The sequence below is a fragment of the Physella acuta genome, unplaced genomic scaffold (genome assembly GCF_028476545.2).
Source record: "Physella acuta isolate Inbredline_101_S28 unplaced genomic scaffold, ASM2847654v3 ptg001518l, whole genome shotgun sequence".
Lineage (NCBI taxonomy): Eukaryota > Metazoa > Mollusca > Gastropoda > Physidae > Physella > Physella acuta.
In genome coordinates, this window is record NW_026733033.1 from 190,478 (window position 1) to 206,493 (window position 16,016).

The 16,016-nt window shown below is 36.7% G+C and overlaps 1 protein-coding gene across 4 annotated transcripts in view; it reads right to left on the bottom strand.

Annotated features, from left to right (window-relative positions):
* The window catches only part of LOC131928545 (uncharacterized), a 47,844-nt gene that overhangs the window by 4,174 nt on the left and 27,654 nt on the right, over positions 1-16,016 (bottom strand). For 2 of the 4 annotated variants that reach the window (XM_059284607.1, XM_059284606.1), the window contains exons 2-6: positions 7,033-7,247; positions 5,957-6,646; positions 3,697-4,274; positions 1,943-2,126; positions 753-893 (exon numbers count right to left, since the gene is read on the bottom strand). In XM_059284607.1, coding sequence (XP_059140590.1) covers positions 753-893; positions 1,943-2,126; positions 3,697-4,274; positions 5,957-6,140 — 1,087 coding nt within the window. In that variant the 5' untranslated portion in view covers positions 6,141-6,646; positions 7,033-7,247. Of the gene's footprint in view, positions 1-752; positions 894-1,942; positions 2,127-3,696; positions 4,275-5,956; positions 6,647-7,032; positions 7,248-10,870; positions 10,894-16,016 lie in introns of those variants that run through there. The other 2 variants (XM_059284608.1, XM_059284609.1) reach the window with 2 other exon arrangements.

Consider the following 16,016-nt stretch of genomic DNA (forward strand, 5'->3'; position numbering starts at 1 on the left):
TTAGTCTGGTTAATGTAAATTGAAAAATTATTTTGCCATCATCCCTTGAACTCTAAACCACAACAACTTAACCTCAGATGTTTGTCACCATTCACTTGAACACCATAAAAAGGGTAAAGCTATATATTTTAAACCTACCATAAAAACATCAAAAACTAAAAGCTAAATATTTAAACCTACCTAGTATACCTCAACCAAAGCTGAATATTTTAAACCTACCTTAAAAACCTCAAATAAAAAAGCTGAATATTTTAAACCTATCTAGTAAACCTCAAATACTAAAAGCTAAATATTTTAAACCTACATTAAAAACCTCAATTACTAAAAGCTAAATATTTGAAACCTATCTAGACAGCCTCAACTACCACAAATCAAGTTTGATAACCCTAACATTGAGCTAGACTCTAAGTGTAAACAAAATTTATCAACTCTGAACTCTGACCTTGTCCTGCTACTGTAAAGACTCCATTCACCCAACCTCACATAATAATCATCTTGATAAAGATGAAACTGAACACCAGAAAAATAGATTTTTTTCTGTACCAGACACTGGGAATCAAAATTCCCTTTACAATTCAAAGTATTTTCAAGTTTTTTCAGAAGGAAATAAGAGATTTCAAGAAAATATTAATATAAATAAAAATTAAACAGCAAAATTTTAAAATGTATGCTCTTATCAAAATTCTCAAAGGGAAAAATAGAAAACTAGACTAAAATAAACATAATTTTATAACAAGAAAACTAAGACCTACTGTTTTCCAATTCTTGAACTGCTAATATGCAAGATGTCTTATCTTCATCAGAGTTGTCAGGGCAGTCAATAAACCCATCACACAACTGATTCTTCAGTAGACAAAGGTGTTTGTTGCATCTGAACTTGCAGTCTACCTCTGCTGAAAGATATACAACAATACTGTAGTAAGGCATAAGACAACAATACTCTAGCCCTGAAACATTCAACAATACTCTTAGCCCAGAAACATTCAACAATACTCTAGCCCTGAAACATTCAACAATACTCTAGCCTTGAAACATTTAACAATACTCTTAGCAAGAAACATTCAACAATACTCGTAAACATTCAACAATACTCTTAGCCCAGAAACATTCAACAATACTCTAGCCCTGAAACATTCAACAATACTCTAGCCCTGAAACATTCAACAATACTCTAGACCTGAAACATTCAACAATACTCTTAGCCCTGAAACATTCAACAATACTCTTAGCCCAGAAACATTCAACAATACTCTTAGCCCAGAAACATTCAACAATACTCTGAAACATTCAACAATACTCTTAGCCCAGAAGCATTCAATAATACTCTTAGTCCAGAAACATTCAACAATACTCTAGCCCAGAAACATTCAACAATACTCTTAGTCCAGAAACATTCAACAATACTCTTAGCCCAGAAACATTCAACAATACTCTTAGCCCAGAAACATTCAACAATACTCTAGTCCTGATACAACAAATTATATAACACAGCAGAATACAGCTATACTATAATTCAGCCTAATATAAAACTACATCATCAATGCAGTCTGCCTTTCAACAATACTTCATGATACAACAATAAATGCATAATGAGGCTTATTTAACCTAATTCTCCATGTTCAGAAGAATCACAAACAATAAAATCAGAATTTTTGCAACAGCGAGAGTATTTCTAAATATGAAGAGAAGGTTTTAATCGAAAGTAATTCTCTTAAGTCATTGCTCAACAAAACCTTCTAACTCTAGCCCTAACCCAACCCTAAAAGTAGCAATAACCTTATTACCAAAACCATCATGAAAAAAATCTTAATCTCCTTGAGTATTCTCAATCACAGATAACCACATCAACAAATTATGTATCAACCAAAAAATTTTAAATCATTATTTTTAAATTTTAGACCTAAAATTTTTATAACAAAACAAAACCCCATAGCAAGTTTACCTTCTGAATGCAAGAAACTAAAATGGAGTGAAAACTTGCTATGACTGTTGATGTCCCAAATGTAAGTTATCTTGATAGGTACACTATACTGGTAGACAAGTGGGATTCTTTTCTCCCAGGACTTTTGCCAGCAGATGATCTGTGGCTTGGAAGGTGAGGTGCTGTTCACTCCTTCTATAATAAGCTAAAATGTAAAAAAAAATTATTTTTTAAAGTTTTATAACACTAAGACCAAACATGAAGAAAAATATTACAAATTAAAAGGCATCTTATAGTTTGCTAACATCGTGTAAAACATGATTCTAATTTTGGATTTCAATTAAAAATTTAGATTGGCCCTGGGATGCAGCCATTTGCATATTCAATTTACTAAACATGTTAATAGCAACAAGACTTGAAAGAAAAAAAGAACAAAATTGAACAAAATTACACACAGCCACAAATAGGTATAATTTACTATAATACTTAGATTTTAAAAAAAAATCACTAATTGTATATTGATTAGAAGCAGTACCAGAGCAAATCACAGAAAGAAGTCTAAATTATACATTTTAATAATCCCCAGCAGAAGTCAAATACAAATCACCAGAAATGCTTGGATTCACCACTTATTTAGAATTTGAACTAAATTATGGTCAAATGTTAAATGTTGAATATCTTATTTTACCCTAAAGCCAGAGATAAAATTTCACTTCATCTGAGATGCAAAAAGGACAGCTGCTGACATTTTACTGCATTATTTAACATTTCAAGGGTGTTTATTTTATAAAAGAAGGAAGCCAGAATTTTTTTTTTTAAATCTAGTGAAGAAAAAGTAAACAAAAGAAATATAGTTTGAGGGTTGAAACCTTTATTTTGTAAGTCTTCAATCCTCCATTGTTTTGTTATTATAAATGTGCTTAAAAATCTACACATTTTTTACTCTAGAATTTATTTACAACCACACTATTGTTTAGTTCAAAGCATTTTCTAAACTTAAGTCTCAGATTATATGAAGACTTTTGAGTGAAGAATTTGTAGGAACAGTTTGGCTAACACTGACCTACTCATCCATTATCCTAACCAAAGGTCCCACCCTAAAAGGGTTAACTCTAGGATCTACTGGTATTGTTAAGTGGATAGTCAGGGACCAATCAGAGGCCAAAGAATAGGATGACCCATTGGTAGTAACCAGAGGTCAATGACTCTAGGGTCACAATCTAGGTAACAATCACAAGACAGATGGACCAAGAAAAATCTAGTCAGATATATAGGGTGAGAGAAACTGGGGTTAACTTTTTAAATACAGACTTAACTGAAACTAAGGCTTTTCAAAACTTTAAGAAAGTAGCTTTCATAACATAAGACTTCTAGAAAGTAAGACTTCTACAAAGATTTTTCCAAAAGCCAGATTTTCAAACAAATTAAGTAATGCAAAAAAACAATCATTGCTGAATTATATTTAAGTATGCATTGTGGGACGGAGTGGTCTAGCGGTAGAGAGCTGGACTGCTAACCTGTAGGTTCTCGAGTTTGAAATCCGGGTTCAAGTCAGTAGACTGTCCCTGAGTTCACCCAACTCTAATGGGTACCTAACTCACATTAGGGAAAGTAAAGGCAGCTGGGCACAGTGCTGACCACACTATCTCTTCATATACCGAGATCACAGAAACAAGTGAACTCTACTTCACTTGCCCCATAGACCGTCAGGTTTGAAAGGGAAACTTTACTTTTTTTACTTTATGCATTGTCTGTTCTCTTCAAGAGCAACTTACCTTTAAACTACAGTGATGAAAGATGTTTTCTCTGCTGTCTGAAGGTGTAGTCACAGAGGACGCTGTCGTCTGCAGCAGGTCACTGCCTGAGCTCGAGAGTTTAGATTTCAGCTCTACCACAGACTTGTTAACTTTTATATCCTGTTCTTTAGCTTGTTTCGGTCGGACCGTCCCGGCTACAGACCGGCTGGTCGCTAGACCTCCATTGTTCTGCTCAGGGTTTGAGCTTGTAAACTTTGAGCTGGGCTCGACGACGCGCTGCGTGGGTTGTTGTTCTTTAAACTTTGTTGTTGTTGTTGAGTTGTGCTCCGCCTCAACGCTGGAGGAGGTGCTGGTTGAGTGGGTAGAGCCCGGGGAGTTGGTTGTGTTGGTATCCGCCTGCTGTTGTTCTGGACTCCTGACGCCACCCCCCACTGGCATGTCAACCAGGCTGTCGATGTTGGTGAAGTTAAGCCGTATGTAAAAGCTCCCAGGCGAGGTGATGGTGTACTCACACTGCAGGTACCCCGAGTCCTGGTAGTCTTGTGAGCTGGCCTCTAGAGAGAAATGCGGGTCGCTGAGGTCATAGTGACACAGATCTGCAAAAACAGAGGAAGATGTTAGGAGAAATTTTTTTTTTAACTTTCATTTTAACTCTATCATGAATACAGGTTAGAACCTTATCATTATCACAGATAATGCCACACATTGGAAAAATTTGCTAAGATACTTTGCTTGGATATTGTGACAAGTCCACAGAAGCATAACGCTCACTACATTTTTTCAAAAAAAGAATACAGAAATTTCAATGATGATTTTAAACCTGAAACCTTTAACCCAAAATAGACAAAAACAAAAATGTTACTCAAATGAACTATGTTGGTAAACAATCTAACATGAATTGGCACAGAAAATAAATGCACAAAGAAAACTGTATCTGATACCCTATATAAGGCTGAATGATTAAGTAGGTGATACGCAAAATGTATAAATAAATTTGCTTAATGTAATTTTAAAGTGCAATATGATCAAATTACTCCTTTTATTTACAAGTAGAGGAGTATATTAAAAATAGGAAAAATTACCTTCAGTAATCAATAAAATATACACAATGATAATGAATTTTGTTTGATGTTTAACCTTTTAGAAGATAAGGATACACAATGAGATCATATTATGCACACTACGAAACTTGAAACAGAGCTTTTGAATGTCAGTACATAACTGATGACATAGAACTTTTACTTCAAAATAGAATAACAATAATAGCCACAACCATACATTTTTTAGGTGAATAGCCACGTTTTTTAAAATGTCTAGTGTGCTTTTATTTTATTACAATTTATCATCAAATCCAGCAAGTATTTCATTTAAAGCCACATATTAATTTACATCAGAACCTAACATTTGGGTTGATGAGGTCAAACATTAATGAGGTAATATCCAATAGGAATGTGTTAAGCTTACGGCTAGTAATGACTTAAATAACCTTAAGGTAAGTACAAAAAAAAATTCCAGTTTCGATCTAATGATCCATTGGGTAGATGAAGTAGAGTTCATATGTTTTGTCACCTCAGCATATAAATGGATAATATGGCCAGCACTATGCCCAGCGTCCTTTACTTTCCATAACGTGAGCTAGATATCCATCAAAGTTGGGTAGACTCAGTGACATTCCACTAACTTGAAACCGGATTCGAACTTGAAACTAATGGGTTAGCAGTCTAGCGCTCAACCGCTAGGCCATAAAGTCTTGTAATAACCATAAGGAGTAGTATGAAAATAGCCTGTACTGAGCAAGGTAATTTACCATTTAGTAACCTTAGTAGTATGAAAATAGCCAATACTGAGCAAGGTAATTTACCATTTAGTAACCTTAGTAGTATGAAAATACACTATACTGAGCAAATTTATTTACTATTTAGTCACCTTAGTGAGTATGAAAATACCCCACTCTGAGCAAGGTAATTTACCATTTTGTAACCTTAGTAGTATGAAAATACCCCATTCTGAGCAAGGTAATTTACCATTTAATAACCTTAGTAGTATGAAAATACCCAATTCTGAGCAAGGTAATTTACCATTTAGTAACCTTAGTAGTATGAAAATACACTATACTGAGCAAACTTATTTACTATTTAGTCACCTTAGTGAGTATGAAAATACCCCACTCTGAGCAAGGTAATTTACCATTTAGTAACCTTAGTAGTATGAAAATACCCAGAACTGTGCAAGGTAATTTACCTTTTAGTAACCCTAGTGAACAAGCATGTTAACTTACCTTTTTTCACAGGTGTCCTGATACGAGTTGACGGACGTCCAGGTACTCCCTGGGTGGTCTCAGTGTCTAAGGTGGGCGGTGTGGTTAACGGAGTGGACGCACAGGTCGACGTGGAAGCAAGAAACATGCAGACGACAAGGAACCGTGCAGAGGTAGCCAGTAGCCGTGCAGAGGTGTAGATCATCCTCTGTCACTCGACTCATGGGTACTGACTTGGCGACGCCCCCGCGCCCCAACCACAAGGCGCCAGTGCAGGTCCGTTGTGCTAATTTGGCCACAAACAGGAAAAAACTGGAAAACGGCGGTAAATCCCAGGGGAACTTCCACAACACATCCACAAGAACTAACTCTTCAGCAGTACTGTCCTACTTCCAACCACCACTGTGAATAATTTCATAAACTCACAGAATCCAAGAACACATTTTCAGTGGTCACACAACCAATCATGTAGCTTTGTTATATCCAAGAAACAAAACGACCAAAAATCTCCAGTTGTGAATTATCCAAAAATATTTCAAATTATTTCAACACAAATTTTTTTTTTTACAATTTCACACAGAACTTTGCAGTCTCCCAAAAGAGAAAAATTATCCGACAATTGCTGTGAATATTATTCCACTTGCTGTCAAGAGCTCATCCCCCACCTTGGTGTAGTTCTAGCTTGTTTTGTTTAGTTTGTACCTCATGTACCTGCAAAATTAAAATATGTTAATTTTTTTTATTGTATTCATGATTTTTAATTACCTTCTACAAATACTGGTCCAGAATCAGGGCCAGTAACTATGTAACTCATTTAGAGGTTCCTCCATTAATACTTAATAAGATTTTTTGGACTCATACTCATCCCTTACAGACCACCTCCCCACCCCCCAAGGCTGATTATTAGGCTTTTTGGATTTCTTTCTAATCATCTGATTATTGGACCTTTGGACTCATTGGACTCACCCCTTTCTGAACCTCAGCGGATTATTTGGGCTGTTGTGTTCATCCTTATCTGAGCCCCATTTATTTTCAAGTTTAAAGTGCATCAATTAAAATCTGAAATAATTTAAATTGAATGATTTTGAACAACTCACCAGTAACTTTTATTTGCTACTCTCTAGCAAAAAATGTTTTAACTTCACACATCTAATGGGTCAGTTCATCAATGAGTTAAGTCATTCTCTTAGTTGTGCAATGTGCTACAACTGGACACTGCAGATAGTTCTGGGACGGGATAGAAAACTGGGTGTCATTCAGACCTAGTTTCATGGACACACTGGAGAATGACCAATCATTCCTCACATCTCATCTGCAAAAAAAAAAAAAAATAATTAATTAATTAATTAACAGAATAGATATATGCAATTAAATTGAGTTGTTTCATAAAAATTACAAAGGTTACACTTTTAAAAAATTTCAATACTCATAAAGAGGCAGCAATTTTTGTAAAACGTTTGGAATAGCTGACTCAGAATACATTTGTGTTTTTGTGTGTGTCTATCACATACAAGCATTATTACCAAGTATTGTGTTACAAAATTAATTCCAATACATATTAAGTGTTTTTATGTAATAAACCAGGATCAAATTTTTATGTACAGTATTTTAATATTTCAGATAAGATACACTCTTATTTTTGCCTAAAAAATATTTTTAAGAACTCAGACTAGGATGGAGTAAATTGAAATTAAATATCAGCCATAGAGGCTTAAATATCAGCTTGAAAGTAGGGCACATAGCCAGATAAAACATATAGAGTTTCAGCATGAATGTGAATTTCCTTTTACAATAAATCACTTAAACAGTGAGTGACAATCTAGTAAAAATATACTTCAATATTTCTTTATGTTACAGAGATTTATATAATAGATATTCTGTGCAGTGTTTAAATATTTTTTTAAGGCTAGAATTTTATTGGCGTTTAATGGAATATATAACAGGGCTCATTACAGGCCACGTTCAACCACTTGTTGATTGGTACAGGCCACATTCAACCACTTGTTGACTGATACAGGCCACATTCAACCACTTGACTGATACAGGCCACATTCATCCACTTGTTGACTGATACAGGCCACATTCAACCACTTGACTGGTTCAAGCCACATTCAACCACTTGTTGACTGATACAGGCCACATCCAACCACTTGACTGGTACAGGCCACATTCAACCACTTGTTGACTGATACAGGCCACATTCAACCACTTGACTGATACAGGCCACATCCAACCACTTGACTGATACAGGCCACATTCATCCACTTGTTGACTGATACAGGCCACATTCAACCACTTGTTGACTGGTACAGGCCACATTCAACCACTTGTTGACTGATACAGGCCACATTCAACCACTTGACTGGTACATGCCACATTCAACCACTTGTTGACTGATACAGGCCACATTCAACCACTTGACTGATACAGGCCACATTCAACCACTTGACTGATACAGTCCACATTCAACCACTTATTGACTGATACAGTCCACATTCAACCACTTATTGACTGATACAGGCCACATTCAACCACTTGACTGATACAGGCCACATTCAACCACTTGTTGACTGATACAGTCCACATTCAACCACTTGTTGACTGATACAGGCCACATTCAACCACTTGACTGATACAGGCCACATTCAACCACTTGACTGATACAGGCCACATTCAACCACTGGTTGACTGGTACAGGCCACATTCAACCACTGGTTGACTGATACAGGCCACATTCAACCACTTGTTGACTGATACAGGCCACATTCAACCACTTGACTGGTACAGGCCACATTCAACCACTTGACTGGTACAGGCCACATTCAACCACTTGACTGGTACAGGCCACATTCAACCACTTGTTGACTGGTACAGGCCACATTCAACCACTTGACTGATACAGGCAAAATTCAACCACTTGATTGATACAGGCCACATTCAACCACTAGTTGACTGATACAGGCCACATTCAACCACTTGACTGGTACAGGCCACATTCATCCACTTGTTGATTGGTACAGGCCACATTCAACCACTGGCTGACAACTGCTTTGTCTAAAATATGACGTCATACGGCAAGTGAAGCAGGTGGTGTTGTGGATGGATGGTGTGTGTGTCTGGCCCACTTTCCGTTTCTGTCTAGCCGTCATTAAACTTTGCTAGTCTAGCCGTGATACAACACAGCTAGTCAAGATTCAGACAACATGCCTTTTATACAACTATACAATCCTATATTATGTTATATCTTATATAACCACCAATATGCAGCAGTGTATGTATAAAACTACAAACATTGATAAGCGTGAATTAAACTGTAAAGATATTATTCAAGAGCAATCTTTTTTATTGCTGTCGTTGAATTAGCACAGGAAGTCTGAGGCTTGTTATCTCTTTAAAAAAAAAAAAGAAAAAATATTTCTCTTCAACAAGTATGTAACATTATTCAAGAATTTAAAAAAATACAACCGGAAACTAAATTCATAAAAATCTGGCTGTTAGTTTTATTTTTAGCGCTGCAAGCGTTCACCATTATGACTTCTGCTACAACTAGACATTCCATTTAGGCATAAAAATATCAATAAATCTCTACAAATGAATAAGTATATTTTAACTATAATATTTAATAAATATTACAAATACTACGGAGTTAAAATCAAATCATACAAGCGTCTAACAATCGCTAATGCATTTTGCAGGCCTAGAGAAAATCAGGCTATGGTAGCAGAAGTAAATCGGCCCCATAATTCCCCGCTAGTTTCCTATGGCTTCCTGACCTACTAAGCTAATTATGCACAGTCCGCAGCCTTAGCCGAGCCGGCGACGGGAACGAATAATCTATGGAGGTCGGTTTGACCTCATCACTTACTGCATTTTCTCGACACCCAGCAGTGTAATGGGTTTATGCGCGAGACGGGAAGGGGGGGGGGGGGGGGGGTTGAGCTAGAGGAGGGTGGGGGCGCAAGGTTAGGAGTAGGGCAAATAGGGGAGGGTGAGGTTTAATAGTTAGTGGGGGGTGGCGTTATTATGAGGGGGGGGGGGGGGACATCACGAAAAGGTGGTATTAAAATATTTGACAATTGTAATTCAGGAGTAAGGCAAGCGGGGAGGGGATGAGGTTTAATAGTCAGTGTGTGTGTGGGGGGGGGGGGGTGTTATGAGGGGGAAAACTTCATGAAAAAAAGGTGGTATTAAAATATTTGACATTTGTAATTCAGGTGTAAGGCAAGTAGGGGGTGGTGAGGGTGAGGTTAATAGTCAGTGGAGGATGGGTGGGGGAGGGAGACTCATGCAATAGGTGGTATTAAAATATTTGACTGTTGTAATTCAGGAGAAGGGCAAGCGGGGGGGGGGGGGGGTGAGGTTAATATTCCATGGGGGGGGGGGGGGGCATTAATTACGAGAAGAAAAATGTCATGAGAAAGGTAGTATTTACGTATTTAACAATTGTAATTCAGATGGTCCAACTTAACAATTCAAACAATAGACATATGGAAACTCTTTAAAAGTTTGACACTTAGAAAATCTTCAAAATAGATCTTTGATATACATTTAAACATTAACATGTTAAATGTTTATATTAAAGTAAAGACTATTTACAGTATGGAGCATAGACACTTGGAAACACTTTTAAATATACACGTGATTTACAACTAAATATTGACTTGTCCTTTTTAAAATAAGGTTATTTTCTGTCATGTAGACACTTGGAAATACTTTAAAAATTTAAAATTTTGAGATTTAGAAACACTTTAGAAAGAGGCACTTTGAAAAGAAAACCACACGCAATAACATAGCCAGTGAATACACGACCACGATTTTGCACTAAGATCTGTTTTCATTATATTTTATTTTTGAAAATTCCTAAGTTTTAATTATTTATTTATTTTAATTATGAAGAATTATAGTGATGACGATGAACTGACATTCTCATGTTACATTTTATAATAACACGTGGTCCAATAAAGTTTCTTGAGAAATCAGATTTGTATTTTTAAAACGCCGCCATTTTTATCACACTCTTACACATGCGTACATCTAGTCTACACATGCGGACAGGACGGCGAGGCTATTGATTATTTTATGTAGCAGGTTAGTATCGCTGTTTTTTATTAACTTCGAATTATACTCGTCGCGAGGCTGGGTGGGTCGGGGTGGGGGGGGGGGGGGGAGTGTGTGTGTGTGGTCGTGACATAAAACATGTCGCACATCCCGAGGGGGTTACAGGGGTCGCTCTGGGCCGAACAGATAGCGTGGATTAGGGGATCAAATCCAGCTGTCGTCTGTGTTTTCATAACTACGACGGTGATTGTTTTTAGAACGGGGCATGTGCATCCTCCTTTTTTACCCCCCCCCCCCCCCCCCCATCTCACCCCACTCACCCACATTTTAATTAACAGTATTATAATAATTGAAAATCTAAACCTGGTTAGAGATGTTTAATTGATATCAAACCGGCATTGGTATCTGTAATTCTATCCATAACCCATCTGCAGTCGAACTATAGCCCTAACATATGACACCAACCCTCATTATGAAAGTTGCTGAGAACGCTATGTCATTTTCTAGTGGATAAAACAACAAAGTACAGTACGGCACAAAGGAATCACGACTTTGGGGATCTACAACATACTACTGTATCAGAAACAAACACAACCTTCTTCTTCGTTCTTAATTGTAATGTTGGCGGGATACCCTCCAACGCAAAATTAAGCATTACGTGTCAACACTTTATGCACCATATGTCCAGTTGACTTAAATTTTAGCCTGCTTTTCTTTCTGAATTTGCTTCCATAGCCTTTTGTCCTACAAGGCAACAGTTGTTTTATTTTGGAGTTATCTTCCCTAAACGGGATGCTGTCCCCAGCTATCGAATCTCATCTGGCTAGGGGATTTGAACTCGGGACTTTTCGGCAACCATAAACTTTATCAACCCGACCACGCCTATCCCAAAGCACCATAACCTCCAAACAAGCAAAATACTCCAATTGTGTTTCGCCTTTTACTTGTCATCTGGTATTATCTTGACCCAATTCAACAACACGTTTGCACAAAGAAACAATTTTTTTTAAAACAGATTACCCTATATAACATTATAGGGTATATCTGTTATTGATCTGATCATTTATCAAGCATAGCCTGCATGTTAGGTTAATGATGCTAAATCGACTGTTCGATTTTAATATTATGGCTGTGGTTTAAAAAGGTTTATGTGGTCTATATTAATATTTCTTTGTCAAGATTATAGATATGTAATGTTGAAAAGCGTAAGGACTGCTGTCCAATTAAGGTGTATTTGTCTGGGCTAAATACAAACGTTATGGGATTAAGATGAAGATTAACCTAAATTTTAACATTCTATGATAACTGTGTATTATTTAAAAGAAAAACAAGTATCGACACTCAATCTGTGTTTTTTAAAAAACCTTTCACAGAATACAGACATAAAGAGTATACGTTAGAACAACTTTAGACAAAAAAAATCCTCATCGAAATATTAATAAGTAAAGTTCCTTTTCAAACCTGACGGTCTATGGGGCAAGTGGGGTAACGTAAACCTGTTTGTGACTATGAAAATATGATGTGATCAAGCCTTTGCTTTCCCTAACGTTGGGTACCTGGGATTCGAACTCGGGATTTTCAGATAAGCAGTCTATTGCTCTACTTCATGGCCATGTCGAATTGGTTGCAGATTTATTTTTTTAATTTAAAGAATCAATTTAAAATCGACATAAATAAAACACGTATTAACCAAATAGTCCCGTTCTAGAATATTCTAGATACACAATCCAGCAACCTTTCAAGTAAACAAGACAAAAAAAAACAACACATGTTTTGACACTTCTTGATATACAAGCAAGAATCAACCGGGAGGGCAATGGTATCTGCTGCATAAAACGTTAGCAAAACCTATTCCTACGTTACAGCACGCCAAATGTATATGTGAGAGGGGAGGGGAGGAGGAAAAAGTTATGCAGAGAACTCGCGTTATTCATTTGATTAACATGCTCGGCGGGTTGTTATGTCTCCGTCTCAGCTCGTCAAAACTAGGTGCACTCGCATTAGCCTGCGAGCGGGGTGACCACTAAAACCTGGAGGGATTTAAGGCCCCACTTTCTCCAGGTTAACACGTGACTTCAATTTTTATTAACCAACTATTTTTAAAGTAGTTTATTATTTTTAAGTATGTTTATGTCTATAAAATATAAATATAGTGACACACAGACTACTCGAAGCAAAATGTATCGTCCCAATAAATAAAAAGAATAAGAGTGTACGATTTTCAAATAAATTATGGATACATACTGTGTTGTGTATTTTAAATTTATACCCCTGTGTCTCTACTTATCGGATAAAGGAATGTTTTTATCTCAATACGGTAGCAAATGGAATTTATTTTAAGGAAAAACAATAAAAATAAGTTGTTTTTTTTATCGGATATAAAACAGGCATTGGCCTTTGAAAAGCCTAGGCTTGACATCAACTTCGCGAACCACAAGCTATCAAAATAAAAATATAAAAAAACAACTTTGAGTCGCAAGAGGCAGACAACGAAACCAGACAACGAAACCAGACTACGAAAGCAGACAATGAAAGCACACTAGCCTTCACAATACAAGAAAAAACAATTCCCCCCATATGAACAAATCTGAAGAATTCCGGGTATATTAAATTTAATTACAATCAGCCCTAGCATGTCTGCCGAAGTCAGTCTGAGGTTGAGAATCCTTTAGGGGCGAATCAAACGTCAAGGGAGGCCGTGGCTTTGTAGTGCGGCCGTCATAGAGGGCTGCTGGAATATAAAACTACAGGTCCGCGTGTATTCCGGAAACCAAACACGTCCAACGGATTAACGGACGGAGACTTGGTGTCGAGCGCTCTATTTGTTTCTCTGAGATAAAAGAGCCTGCAATACTGTTGCAGAAACTTCAAAGCTGTAGGGATGCTTGCGTGTATGTATGTGTATGTATAGTCTTTATATATATATATATATATATATATATATATATATATACAGTCGGGGTGGAGTAGAGGAGCCCATGATAGACTGGGATAGACGACCCCCGGTGGGGGTGTTAAGCCCTCTCGACTGTAGAGTGAGGGCGTCTAGAAGATGTGATGTAGAAAAATTCTGCTAGGATAGAGAAGTATGAGTGGGAGGGGGGGGGGAGGGGTTGATTTTGGCTGATTAATGCTATGTAATTTATAGCTATAAGAATGCTGCATGTTAAATACTTGTTTATAAATTGTAAATTCTAACTATCAAGATGTGACATTGAACTTTAGCTATAAAAATGTTTGAAATACTAGCTTCAGGAAAACGTGGGTTGCAAGTTCTAGCTCTAAAAAAATAAATCTATACCCTAAAGATTAAACTAGAAATAGTTTTAAGCAAATATGACATCGTGTTCAACTTTTCATTGGCTCAGCGTTAATTAATCGTTAATTGAAAGAGTTGACATTAAACTCAATTAGCATTAATAACACTACGCGATTTTCAGTCTAATTTGAAAGTAGTAAATTTAAGCTATAACTAACTACCAAATGGGTTAAATAAAAGATCATCTTTAAGATGCATTTTAAAAAATGCGTTTGTATAAAGTCTTCATGCAAGGATCTCAAATTTTACACAACATGATCATTCAACTTTTTCCAAGAGCAGCATACTAATAAGTATATTATAACAAAAGCATGTGTGTGTGTGTATATATATATATATATATATATATATATATATATATATATATATATATATATATATATATGTATATATATATAGAGAGATATAGATATAGGCATAAATATACACATTACGGCATACACCTTACAGTACATAAACGTATGTAAACAACATTCATCACGTAGACACTGTCATGTCTGTCTACATAAATGTGTCGTCTGCCGTGACACAGATCGCCCGCCCGATCAAACCCAAACGATAACAGAAAACACCGCCTGGCGTAAGGCAACCAATATCGAAAAAGTCCGGACCGGCACGCAGCGTGCCAGGGCAATGAGTCTGCGCATGTCTGAAAGTTCAGGTCACTGTGACTCGATACTGTGGCGGTAAGGTTAGATCAGCACGGACTAAAATCTTTTCAGTACTAGATCTAGATACATTTTTCTTTTTAAATAATCAAGCTGAATCGTCATTATTTTAAAGGCCAGTTAATTTTTGAAAAAAAATAAGATAGATATTGGAATAAGTTATATCAGGACTATAAGTCGACAATGTATGCCAAATTACATGTTTTATTAAAAGCTGAGCTAAATCCACGTTAATAAGCAATGTCATTACACTTTCAATTAATTAGGCCCGAATAAAATTTTCAGCATAGACTAGGTTGAAATGAACTGGGAATGAGGGTGTGTGTGTGGGGGGTGGGGGGGGGGTACAGGCTGAAAACTATCCGGGGTGGGGGTCGGCAGAAAATTTTCCGCGCCCCGTGGGAGTCACAAATTGATTGTCTCTGATTGTATCTTGTTAATCCAACACAGTCGACATACGAACCAACACATTTTACAAGGGTGTTGTGTTGATACACATTTCACAAGTGTGTAATGTCGGTACACATTTCACAAGTGTGTAGTGCTGAATGCTGATTTTACTAAACAAGTGAACTACATCGCTGAGCTATCGAACAAATAAAAGCGTATAGACTTTTTAAAATGTTTACTGTACCGGGCATAATTTATTGACTTATTTTAAAACATTTACCTTACAAAACAGACAAAAGCCGTGTGCCCTAACAACAGCAATACACACAGTGTAACCCTGTAACGACCATCACATAACGCAAGCATTAGAAAACCCTATCTCTATATATTTATAAGTATACCGTATCCATCCCACCAAAGCACACTATATTTTTTTCTTCTTTAGGTGACCAGAGTGACCTTATACGTGTAGCGGTGGAGTGTTAGACCAGTAGCGCGGCGACAGAAATCGATAATTCAACTTTTTAAAAAATGTATCTTACTGTTGTTGCTTTTCTTCTTCTTAGCTCTTAATTGTTATGTTAGAGGATATTTCCTCCAACATAATTAAGTATTACGTGAAAACTTGTTATGCGCCATATACGAA